The sequence below is a fragment of the Crassostrea angulata genome, chromosome 2 (assembly GCF_025612915.1).
Source record: "Crassostrea angulata isolate pt1a10 chromosome 2, ASM2561291v2, whole genome shotgun sequence".
NCBI lineage: Eukaryota > Metazoa > Mollusca > Bivalvia > Ostreida > Ostreidae > Magallana > Magallana angulata.
In genome coordinates, this window is record NC_069112.1 from 2,089,285 (window position 1) to 2,102,615 (window position 13,331).

General features: G+C 37.4%; 1 protein-coding gene across 13 annotated transcripts in view; it reads right to left on the reverse strand.

Moving 5' to 3' along the window:
- LOC128171353 (talin-1-like) overlaps nucleotides 1-13,331 on the reverse strand; it is a 60,712-nt gene that overhangs the window by 19,267 nt on the left and 28,114 nt on the right. For 8 of the 13 annotated variants that reach the window (XM_052837119.1, XM_052837121.1, XM_052837118.1 and 5 more), the window contains 13 exons: nucleotides 12,744-12,773; nucleotides 8,635-8,796; nucleotides 8,346-8,486; nucleotides 7,893-8,074; nucleotides 7,391-7,523; nucleotides 6,991-7,092; nucleotides 6,637-6,807; nucleotides 5,053-5,202; nucleotides 4,581-4,802; nucleotides 3,903-4,216; nucleotides 3,403-3,586; nucleotides 3,153-3,278; nucleotides 427-543 (listed from right to left, as the gene is read on the reverse strand). In XM_052837119.1, the coding sequence (XP_052693079.1) occupies nucleotides 427-543; nucleotides 3,153-3,278; nucleotides 3,403-3,586; nucleotides 3,903-4,216; nucleotides 4,581-4,802; nucleotides 5,053-5,202; nucleotides 6,637-6,807; nucleotides 6,991-7,092; nucleotides 7,391-7,523; nucleotides 7,893-8,074; nucleotides 8,346-8,486; nucleotides 8,635-8,796; nucleotides 12,744-12,773 (2,034 nt within the window). Of the gene's footprint in view, nucleotides 1-426; nucleotides 544-895; nucleotides 2,572-3,152; nucleotides 3,279-3,402; nucleotides 3,587-3,902; nucleotides 4,217-4,580; nucleotides 4,803-5,052; nucleotides 5,203-6,636; nucleotides 6,808-6,990; nucleotides 7,093-7,390; nucleotides 7,524-7,892; nucleotides 8,075-8,345; nucleotides 8,487-8,634; nucleotides 8,797-12,743; nucleotides 12,774-13,331 lie in introns of those variants that run through there. The other 5 variants (XM_052837122.1, XM_052837117.1, XM_052837126.1 and 2 more) reach the window with 2 other exon arrangements.

Genomic DNA, 13,331 nt, shown 5'->3' on the forward strand with positions numbered 1-13,331 from the left:
AAAAACATAATTGGGAAATAAACCATTGGATTTTAGTCGGATTACCCCTGGATAATCTTAACCTCCTGTCCTATGGTCTCTATGGTAGACTCCAGGGCCTGAGTTACCTGTATTTGTACCTGTAGTTACCTGTGTATCAGTGTATTACCTTAACCTCCTGTCCTATGGTCTCTATGGTAGACTCCAGGGCCTGAGTTACCTGTATTTGTACCTGTAGTTACCTGTGTATCAGTGTATTACCTTAACCTCCTGTCCTATAGTCTCTATGGTAGACTCCAGGGCCCGAGCTACCTGTATTTGTACCTGTAGTTACCTGTGTGTATCAGTGTATTACCTTAACCTTTTGTCCTATGGCCTCTATGGTAGACTCCAGGGCCTGAGTTACCTGTATTTGTACCTGAAGTTACCTGTGTATCAGTGTATTACCTTAACCTCCTGTCCTATGGCTTCTATGGTAGACTCCAGGGCCCGAGTTCCCCGCGCGGCTTCATCCTCCACGGTCTTCACCGTCTTCAGTAACGATGTCACGTTGGTCACCATCACCTGGAGGGGAGATTGATATTTACAGTTTACTTCATCTGTTGTTTTACACATACTCTCATTTTCATTGATAAGTGACTGTTTTCATTAACAACTGTCTTATCATACATCCTGATTTTTGCTAATTTTCTTTTTTTTCATCTTTTTACACTACAAAAACAAATTTCTGATAAGGCAGGTCAGACAAAACTTTTTAAAAAAATATTTACTTACCTAATAATGATTTTTTTCAAGTGTTTGATACATATGACTTGGTAATACTGTTTTTATTTGATGACTATTAACACAAACTTCTACAATATTGTTTATCTCTGAATGTCATAACCATCCTTCACCTCGATCAAAATCAAACACGTTTCTCTGAACAATTATTTTTAATTAACACAGACATGTTATACAGAGTCAAGCAAGATATGTAAATAATAACAAGATATACAAGGCTTCCCTATCTAACATAGATCATAATACATTAATGGTCACAACATGGAGATATCCTTATTCAGCCCTACCTATGACATCAATTACACTATCAAATTAAATAAAATATTCATTGAGACTTGAGTTTTTCTTTCTTCAGACTTATTAAAAGGAAAAGCATTTGAATTGTTCATGCAAGAGTTGTCTTTCTTATCAAATGGGTCAATGTACCTTAAAGCTTAGCCTAACACAATGAAACAAGATTTTCTTGTCTGAACAATGCATTGTCTTTCTAATTAGGTTAATGTACCTTAAAGCTTAGCCTAACACAACGAAACAAGGTTTGTTTGTCTGAACAATGCTTGGTTTGAGATGAAATCACAAGCCTGTATGAACAGGGAGACACAATGCAGGTGTCTGGAGATCTCTGTTTGTCCCCACCTCATGCTCTCAACAGAAGCTTGCAGGGAGGTTTAATACTACAGGCCTCAAACTCCAACATCCTGCCTCTCAGCTAAACTTAAGGTGGTTGATTGGTCAGATGTACTGTCAAGTTATTTTATAGCCAAATTTTTAGATATATAAATTCATGCTTATTTTTATATTTTTTCTCCAAATCCTTTTTTTTTAATGTTAAATAAAGAGGTTTTCTCTTCCTGAGGTTTAAAATGGTACAAAAATTACAAAAAAACCACCATTTTATAACATTACCAAAAGGTTTTTCTTTTCGAGTGAATCAAGCCGATGGTCAAGTTCCCCGAGTCTGAGAGGCAAAATGATTTGGTAGTTCACGCAGCTCATATAATTATTTGTACTGAATTCAAATTCTTGAGTTAAAATACTTAGCAGCTTACTGTTTCCACTGACAAATCATGATATGTATAGGAGCCCTGTGCTGGCTATAACCACCACAGGGAGTGATATGAGCTGGAAACAACATTGTTACTGCAACACAAACATGTTACACCGAACTGTGCTCATTTCTTCCTATCAAGAAAGCATTGCAAAACTAATACTCGACAATAGCTTTACTGCTTTTTCCATTCCAAAAAAATCTTATACTTTAAACTACCAGGTAAATTTACAATGTCCAGTCAGTTAAAAGGTAGTGTGTCAACAATAATTTGTAGTCATATGCTGATTGAGTGTACAGTGCAAGTAGGTAAAAGAAAAATTGGAGGAAAGGGGTGAACATGTTTTAGCAATAATTAATGCCCATGCAGAAATTTTCTGTAACTTGCAGGAAGAAATGAACACAGTTGTCACTAGTAGCCTGGTCAATGGTTCAGTGTGAAACAGGGGGATGGTTTCTATGGAAACACCAATTCAAATGCAATCTGTTGTTTCTTAAATCTCAAACCTCTACAGGATTTCAAAAATTCAATTTATAATGATAGAAGCTCTCACAAAAAGTCATTAATCACAACATTCAATATTTTTCTTTTTTTTTTAAATTGTTTCATTAACAGCTCTTGTTTTTGTAAATTGTCAACAACACTAGAACAGAGAAATATCATCCAATCAGATGGCTCGAAATTTTAACTGCACTCAGTACATGCTGGAAACATAGATAGTATACCCGTCCGGCAAACCCTCGATCAGGGAGTCTGTCTTCTGTAAAATCACACGACTCCACAAATCAGACAACAGTTAACTTAACAATTCTATCTATCAACGCCTACGCGGCCTTTGTCAAATTATATTGTATATATTTCTTCCAATTAAGACAAAAAAAAATATTTATGCTCAGAAAACTTTTCAATTTTTAAACCTTTTTAAAATTGACTTAAAAAAAACTTTATCTACACATTGAATACTGAAAAGTCACTGCTAAAAAAAGTTAAGCTGTGCCTGGAATTGTTTGAAATAATGATTAGCAGAAAAGGTTTATAATCATAGACCTGGGCTACTCCAATAATTGATTGCCAGAAGAGGTTTTTCCATAGAAGAAGAGAGTGCATTACATCACTACACCACAACACTACCATTTCATCAAGGTTAAAGTTCTAACACAAGGTCAACGCTCAGTCCTTATGTTACAGTAATTCACTAATCAAAATTTTGAGCATTTATATCAAAATTATAAGCACGTTTTCAAAAATCTCAAATTTTGAGTTTAAATAAAAAATAATAAACATAAAAAACTTCGGTCAAGGTTAAATGAAAACAAGAAATAATGTTGAATTTTGACTGACCTTGGCAGACTCTTTGAGGGTCATCATTGCCGGATCGGAGACGTTTTTGCCGGAGGCGTTCTTGGTGGCGCTGATCAGATCGGAGAGTGCGGAAGCCACATCCTTCACCGCGTTAATTATCATCACCTGAAAACAAGCTTACTCAGTTATTTCCCTCTTGAAATGTTGCAATTAACAAAATTTGATGACTCTGGCAAATTAATTGATTAAACAACTTCATCGTTACAATGTCAAGTTATAAGCCACGTACCTGAGCCTCAGGTTGGTTAGATCCGAGTGAGGCTGCACCAAGTTTGACGACATCTGCGAGTTTGGTGATGGTTTTGACGGCCTGTTGAGCGGCCCCGGCGAGCGTTTCCTGATCGGATGCGGCGCCCTGTACCAACTTCTTGGTCTCCTCTACCAAAGCCTTCGCCGTTTTCAGGATGTCCTCTCTATAAGTGGTTACAAAAATAAATATCGTGGAATCATTAAACTTTGTGGGGACAATTTCCATGCATTACTTTCATGAGTTATTTCATACCTACAAAAGGAAGTATGACTCTATCACACTTATTCATTAGTGGATGAGAGGTACCCACAAACTCCACGAAAATTGATCCACCTCAAAATCTAATGATTCTACAGTATGAGACTACTGTTGGAGTGGATCAGTGGGTGGGGGTATTGAGGACTATTTGTCAGTGGGTGGGGGTATTGAGGACTATTTGTCAGTGGGTGGGGGTATTGAGGACTATTTGTCCCATTTACCTGTGGCTGGCGAAACTGTCATCTCCCTCAGTACACAGAGTTCCGGCGGTGGCAAACATAATGGTGGTGTCCAGATCAGCAATGATTCCGCTCACCGCGCTTGCCGCATTGATACAGGCCTGGGTACCGCGAGACCCGGACTGTAATGCTGCTAGAACAAAGGCCACCTTCTCACTGACGCTGCGGGCATGGTCCTGGAGGTCGCGTCTCGCGTATGTGTCGTGTGGGTCGCCCTGGACTTTGCCGGCGTCCTGTACCAGCTCCACACAGCTCTTACCCAGGTCTTGGACCGTCGTACGGATGCGATTCGCAATCTACAGATAGACCAACAAAATTTATAACAATGAAATCAATGGAAATCTACAGACCCAACATAATGGATTTCTCAGAGATCTGTTAAATATTATGGTAGCAATCACATTGATTATAAAGCCAGCATCTTTGGTTTCGAGGGAATTTCCCATTAAAAATTCAATATTCAGTTAGACAGGAAAAATGTTTGAAACAAAATAAAACCAAATAAACACTTTTTCATGCAGATAACCATATTCTTGACTTAACAGTACACAGAGCACACAATATCCATCCAATTTTGTTTACAAAACATTTTTAGAATAACAGATAAACCAATAAACTAGGAATCACTAGACATTGTAACAGACTTGTGACTCCACTTACATCCTGACTGTTGGAGGTTGCGGCGGCATTTGCAGAGTTACTGGCCAACACATCGTAGTCTCGTGTCAGCTGATTGGCCAGTCGCCCGAGGTCGCCCGGGTTCACCCCCGCCTTGCCCACCATCTCCTGCGTCGTCATGGCGATCTTCTTGGCCAGACTGACCATGTTGGACTGGTACTCCACGAAGGACATCCCCTCCCTCACCATTACTTGCTCGTCCGTCTGTAACCATAGAAACAAAGGGAGGTCAATACTGTAAACACAGACGCCTTTATTTGATATACATTATTATGTTACACTGATATGTATTCAAAATGTTCATAATGGCATAAGTTTGTTAAAATTTCATGATTTTAAAAAATTCAAGTCGATCAAATTCTTCCTCCGGTGCCACTATCAACACAATATTGGGGACTTTAAACAGAGCAAATTTTGGAGGAAAGAAGGTCCTTTATGTAAAGATTGTACCTACCTTAGTGATTGATTTGGTGAGTTTCTCTATCATACTGTTGACTACGCCGGCCTGTGAGGCGGCCTCCTCCAGAGACTGTAACAGGTCCTGTACGACGTCCATTGTGTTGTCTGCTGCTGTGTCAATGTTATCATGGGTGTGCTTAGGGGCCTACAACATAAAACAAGATATTGTAGTCTACAGAAGATCCGTGCACACACTTGTCTATTGTAAGGATTTGCTATGAAGTCCAGACTTAAACATGCCTCCTCTTTTTATCTTACGATACTCTAACCTCTCTCTTATCTTTGGGTTGCCTCCCCCTCCTATCTTAAGGATGACGTTTACTCAGAATGAAAAAAAAATCCACTGATGATAATGAAAAACCACCTATTGTGTGTTATAAACCTTTTATTGAAGTGTTATTTTTCATTTTCAAAAAAGTAGGTCAATGACCTACTTTTTGAGTTAATGGCCATTGTATATTTTTGGAAAATTAAAGGAAAATCCCTTAAAATTTTACACTATGCTTGAGATATTCTGAATTGTGAAAATAATACAAATTGCTCAATACTTTAAAAATGAAATACAGTTTATGAATGGCAGTGACACTAAATACATACAAAGCATTAAGTTCTCGTTCACAATTTCTATAAATATTCCAGTCCGAATTTCCTCTATCACTTTTCAAATACCAAACCATTTTTTATCCAATTTTACAAAAAATTGAATGATGATAATACAAAAAGATTTATAGTATTAAAATACTTATATTGATATTATGCTGTTGGCACATAATTTATATGAGGTCAATGATCAAAATTTTGAGATATGGTGTCTTTTCTCGATTTTAAGCATTTTTCAATATTTGTTAAATTCGTGCCAAACGATTATTATAATGAATGAGTGAGGTAAAACTAACAGAAAATATGCAAAATTATAAAGACCAAAACATAAAATCTTAACTTTTAATAATAGAGTACTGCCAAAAATGTTTTAGCGGAAAACAAAATCTGCAAAATTTAGTCCGAATTTCCTCTGTTTGGCTAAAAGTCTATTTTTGTTTGGGCATAATTCAATAATATAGTAGAAATATCGAATGTTATGTCAATAATAATTCATTTCACAAGTACTTTTTGTATTTAGAACAAATTTTACTCATGACATTGAATTTTATAACAATCCAAATTTTAGAACTCAAACCCACCTTTAAGGTACACTCTCCTTTTATATTAAGGTACACACTCCCCCTTTTTTCTTTAAGCTCATTCCTCTTCTCTCTTACTGTACACCTACCTAGGGTTGCCTCCACCTTCTATCTTTAGGTTCACTACTCCTTCTACCTTAAGGTACACTCCCCCTTCTGTCTTCAGGTACAACCCTCCCTTCCATCTTAAGGGACACCCCTCCCTTCCATCTTAAGGTACACTCCCCCTTCTGTCTTCAGGTACACCCCTCCCTTCCATCTAAAGGTACATTCTCCCTTCTATCTTAAGGTACACTCCCCCTTCCATCTTAAGGTACACCCCCTCCCTTCAATCTTAAGGTACACTTCCCCCTTCTATCTTAAGGTACATTCTCCCTTCTATCTTAAGGTACACCTACCTTAGGGTTGCCTCCCCCTTCCTTACAGGAGTACATGAACTGAAGTGCCGACTCGGCCACGGTCTTAGTCAGGTCCAGGATGTGGGTCTGTTGTTTGGAGTTCTGGATCAGCGAGGCGGCACCTACAGCACCATCCGAGAGTGGGCCGAAGTAGCTGGCCATCATTGTCACCTGTAGATACAGGGGGTGTCAAAAGTTATTACCTACCTATGTGTACATTGTGCTAACAAAAGGCATGTAAAAAATGACCATTATTATTTTGGATTATCATTCAAATTTCACAGAGAAGAAAATGAGCCATGTTATCTCACATAATAAGTATTAAATATCACAACCGATGCTCTGTATACTGACCCTGTGACCCAGATTCTCCGGCTCTGCTTTAGCTGAGTCCTTGACCTTGGAACAAAGGTCATGGATTTCTCTTGCACTCCCAATCATCTGTTCTTGGAATCCCTATAATACCATTCAACAGTAATAATTAATGATTATCTACGAATATTGAAAATTGAGCACATTTTGATTACTTTAAAATCTTAATAAAGGGGGGGAGAGGTGAACTATTAAATAAATCTGATAAACTGTTGAATCAAGGGAAGGGGTGATACCTTAAAAATCTAGACATGAAAGGGAAGATTTGAAAACTTAAATATCTAGATATTGGGAATGAGGGGTTGATAATTTACAAATCTGGACACATGGAGACATATTGGTGGATGGGGAAAAGGTGGTTTTGGGTGGAATAAGTACTGACCCTGAGGGATTTCTCGGTCCGTTGCTGTAGACTCTGACTGATGGCGGCCAGTGAGGCCTGGTCCAGGTCGCGGATGGAGCGGTTCAGTTTGTCGATCGACTCGTCACACTCACGCTGACCCGGCGCACAGTCCCTGAAATATACAGATGTATATAGTCAAACAGGTCCTGATGTTTTACAGGATGTATGTTCAGTTCAAGATTTTTACATTCCTTGAAAGTATACAGTCAAATACTAAAATATGTGTCAAGAAATAACAGATGTAAAGTGGAATGGACCTCAAACAAATTAAAATCAAGCTTCACAGAAATACAGTAAAATACTATAATATACATGTCCGAAAATTTAAAATCACTTTTAGGAATGAACCAGGCTATTGAAGAGCTAACACTTTCGTAAATCTAGAAATGTTGACCAACGTTAGGAGCTGGCATTATAATAAAGCCTTGCACTATACTCTTACTTGATGAAGGAAAGACTTACTAATGGTGGACAAACTTACTTGATGGAGGACACGAGTCGTTTGATGGCCTCGGACACACTCTTGGAGTGGTTGGAGTACAGTTGGTAAGTGGGCGGGTCCTTTGGGTTGACAGCCAGCTGTTTGGCGGCCGTCACCATGTGACACGCTCCATCGATCATCGCCTTACCTGCCGACACAATGGGCTCTTGGGCCTTCCTTGCCTACATATATATACAGTAAGTCATCTGTGTGTCTTGTCCCAGAAAATTAGGAATAACTGCATAAAACTTTCTTGAATTATGAAACCCCACCATGAACATATTCAAGTACATTTATAATATGGGGTTTTACAGGACAACAGAATCCTGTTAGTTGGGTGCTTTAACTTGCTAACTGTCTGCTTTATGTAGCTAACTTAGTAGCTATCTGCTATATATTGCTAGCTGTCTTACTACCTGTATTTATCGATAGCTTTTCATTTACTGTAATTACCTCAGGGCTGATCTTGGCTGGCATGCTGGCAAACTCGGGAGAGGAGGCAAATGTGGTGAGTTCATCCACTGCATCTGTCAGTGGTTTGGCGGCCTCCGCACATCGCTGGCGGTTCTCCTCAGTGAAATCCTGGTCCAGCGCCTGAATAATGATGTATGTAATATCATTTAAATCTTTGGGAGACTTAAGGTACAAAACCCATAAGAAATTTCATACAATCTAACCAGACACAAATTATCACAAATAGAAATGTACACTTAAGATCTTGACATTTGACCTTGACACTCACCTTGATGGCCTTGACCAGGTTGGCTGTGCTGTTGGCAACGTCCTTGGCACTCTGTACAAAGTGTCGCTTAGCGACAGGATTGGAGGTCTTGCTGGAGGCCAGGCGACAGGCGTTACACAGGGCTGACGTGTGCTTAGCAACCACTGTTGCTGCTGACAACACCTACAAGGGGAGAAAACTCTAAATCATCTCTAAACAAAACACATCCTGGTGACAAGGTTAGAAATAATTACAAGTTAATCAAAGCAAAGTCATTACAAGTTCACTCTGTGTATGATGTAAAATTGTTAGTTAAATATTAATTCTTAATACAAAACTGATTTTAGATCTTGGCAAAGGTATGAAATTAAAGTAGATAATCTCCTCCATTCATCAAAGTATTTTTTCACGTAGTACACAAGATGATGCTTGTATATATATGATACATAGCCTGATACCTCACAAACTTTTAACATAGAGATATACACACATATATCTGTTTTTCCTGGTATACTGTAGAACAAGTTAACTCTGATATTTCTTGATACATGATACAATTCTGTTAACTCTGATACGCTTTCTCCAGCAATACATGTTAGTAAAGTAAATAGCAACCCCCACTTAGCGCTGTTCGCGATTCTATGATATATATGATATATGATACACAGTAACATGTAAGATACAGGTGATACGGAGTGAATTTCAATCTTCTCAACGATACACAGTGTGAACTATTGAACAATCTTGTCTAAACTTCTATCATGATACGTGAGGACGTTTTAATTATATCGTCTGTGATGTATCTAGATTCTGTGTGACGTCATGCCACTATATTGAGCCCTGTATCTATTAATATCATATATACATTACAAATTCTTAACAGCCTACAACTAGAGAGTCTATAATTGTAATTACAATCCAATTACACTCAATGAATGCTTTAACATGGTGGTCAGAGACCATGAACAGAGACTTTTGAATTGTTGCTATACACTATATAACAGAGACCATGAACAGAGACTATTGAATTGTTGCTCTACACTACATAACAGAGACCATGAACAGAGACTATTGAATTGTTGCTCTACACTACATAACAGAGACCATGAACAGACACTATGGAATTGTTGCTCTACACTATATAACAGAGACCATGAACAGAGACTATTGAATTGTTGCTCTGCACTATATAACAGAGACCATGAACAGAGACTATTGAATTGTTGCTCTACACTACATAACAGAGACCATGAACAGAGGCTATTGAATTGTTGCTCTACACTATATAACAGAGACCATGAACAGAGACTATTGAATTGTTGCTCTGCACTATATAACAGAAACCATGAACAGAGACCATTGAATTGTTGCTCTACACTATATAACAGAGACCATGAACAGAGACCACTGAATTGTTGCTCTGCACTATATAACAGAGACCATGAACAGAGACCATTGAATTGTTGCTCTACACTATAAAACAGAGACCATGAACAGAGACCACTGAATTGTTGCTCTACACTATATAACAGAGACCATGAACAGAGACTATTGAATTGTTGCTCTACACTATATAACAGAGACCATGAACAGAGGCTTTTAAATTGTTGCTCTGCACTATATAACAGAGACCATGAACAGAGACTATTGAATTGTTGCTCTACACTATATAACAGAGACCATGAACAGAGACTATGGAATTGTTGCTCTGCACTATATAACAGAGACCATGAACAGAGACTATTGAATTGTTGCTCTACACTATATAACAGAGACCATGAACAGAGACTATTGAATTGTTGCTATGCACTATATAACAGAGACCATGAACAGAGGCTTTTGAATTGTTGCTCTGCACTATATAACAGAGACCATGAAAAGAGACTATTGAATTGTTGCTCTACACTATATAACAGAGACCATGAACAGAGACTATTGAATTGTTGCTCTGCACTATATAACAGAGAACATGAACAGAGACTATTGAATTGTTGCTCTACACTATATAACAGAGACCATGAACAGAGGCTTTTGAATTGTTGCTCTGCACTATATAACAGAGACCATGAACAGAGACTATTGAATTGTTGCTCTACACTATATAACAGAGACCATGAACAGAGGCTTTTGAATTGTTGCTCTGCACTATATAACAGAGACCATGAACAGAGACCATTGAATTGTTGCTCTACACCATATAACAGAGACCATGAACAGAGACTATTGAATTGTTGCTCTACACCATATAACAGAGACCATGAACAGAGGCTTTTGAATTGTTGCTCTACACTATATAACAGAGACCATGAACAGAGACTATTGAATTGTTGCTCTACACTATATAACAGTGACCATGAACAGAGACTATTGAATTATATTGCTCTACACTACATAACAGAGACCATGAACAGAGACTATTGAATTATTGCTCTACACTATATAACAGAGACCATGAACAGAGACTATTGAATTGTTGCTCTACACTATATAACAGTGACCACGAACAGAGACTATTGAATTGTTGCTCTACACTATATAACAGAGACCATGAACAGAGACCATTGAATTGTTGCTCTACACTATATAACAGTGACCACGAACAGAGACTATTGAATTGTTGCTCTACACTATATAACAGTGACAATGAACGTAATTAACTTTGCTGCTCTATGGGTTCCATGGAAACAATAAAACAGATGTGGCGCCAGACTATCTCTGTCCTTCAGAACACTACTGAGGTGTAGACTGAGGACTATATACACTAACATTTATCACTAGAAAAGAAATCCCTACTAACTAGTTAATATGGTCAATATCCCCGAGTCCTGGCAAGTCTAACCTTTTGAGGTTGAGACAACTGCCAGCTACAAAGAAAATCTAATTCAGTCTGTATAAAAGTAAAATAGAAATTGCCTGCAGTTGAGACACGTTTAACCTACTGATGTACCCTAATTGCAGAGGTTGAGATAATCAAGTTCTAGCGAGTTCAATCTCGCCGAGTCTATACAATCACTACAGATATACAAAGTTCATATGATAGATACACAGTTCCTACGGGGATACACACAGTACCATGGTAACTGTTACTAGGCAACAGTATAACATTTTAATCGATCCCCTTGTCAAGATGTCTGATGAAAAATGTAACAGAAAATGATTTAATTTTCACAATGAAGCTCCTCTTTAACAACAAGAAATGTGTTACCATGGCTACCAGTCATACAGACGAACTCTCTACAGAGAAGCTTACACAACAGTATAATGATTCTACGTGTTATATGGACAGGAAGTTTACAGAATTCTGGGAAGTATACAATTACGTCGTGATATCTTACATCATGCAGAGACCGCCTCTGAAAAGCGTGTGATACAAAAGAGAAAAAATACATAAATATGCATGTACCTAATATAATGAATATTTAAATCTCTGTGTATGAAAGAAAAATACAACTCATGAATATGAATGAACCAAAGTATCTCTAAAGCTCAAACATAAAAGTGAGTAAGATTTTTCTAAGATCATAGAAAATTGTGTTCTTGTATGTTGAATATTTTAAATACAATGGTAATTTGAAATATAAATATGTTTAATTAAAGAGAATGAAGTTGATCATAAAAAATCTGACAACATGAATAATTATGGAGATATTTAAAGTTGTATACGAGTTGGAATGACCCAGACATTGTTACACACTGTACCTTCTTTCTATCAAACAATAGAAGCTGTTTAAACAAAAAATGTTGCAAATACAATATTAGCCATGTAATAAATTAATGCTACAACAAATCTTTCTTAACTTTCTTAAAAATATGCTCAATCAATAAAGCATGAAATAGAAGACTTAAAAGATTGACAAAATGTAACTAATCGTTAAGCACAAAAAAAACAACGACCTTGAGCCAAAATTTTTCATGACCTTAACCCAGATTTTGTTTTGTCTTTAAACATGGAAGGCTGACAACACAACAATATGGCGGTAAATAGCTCTGTGTACGCAATTTAACCAAAAAAAATATTTTGAAAAAGATAATAAACATTCCACACACAGATCTACACGGTAACTAAGGGACACAATGCACAGGGTTACGTGACCCCAAGGTCATGACCCCAGGGGTGAAAGGTCACCTACCATTGACCTACAGCTTTCCGCCATGTAATACTAAACAAAGGACAAAAAGGAAATCAATTTACTTTGATTATTGAAATAAATCAAAATAACCAACAAATGAGGACAGAACAATGTGCTATGATTTGATTTCACCAAATCTAAAAGGGGGCTTTCCAATTGTATATTAATAAATCAATGCACATACAAATCATATAGTTTCTTTGTTGTTATAAAGCAAATGATTTATTTACAGCAATAAATTCTGGAGAGGAGGAGAAGTGGTAAATTATGCTGTATGGATTCTGAGTGAGTTGGTCTTGATAAAAGTACACTGCTTTAAATCCTGTTATATATCATGGAGCATCATTGATCTGCTAGAAGCCAGGCTACGTTAGCCACAGAATACAGAGTTATGGCTCTAAGGCAGTTAGTCTGTAATCAAACAGCTCCTATAGCAGGATATATAAGGAGATACTTCCTTGAGATATATGTAACTCAGGTTCTGCTACAAGCAGTCAGTTTGTCTAAAGACTTAATTCTTTTTGCAACAAATTATGTCTTATAACCTGATTTGTTAAGAATGAAATGAAATTATTTTTGAAAATTACC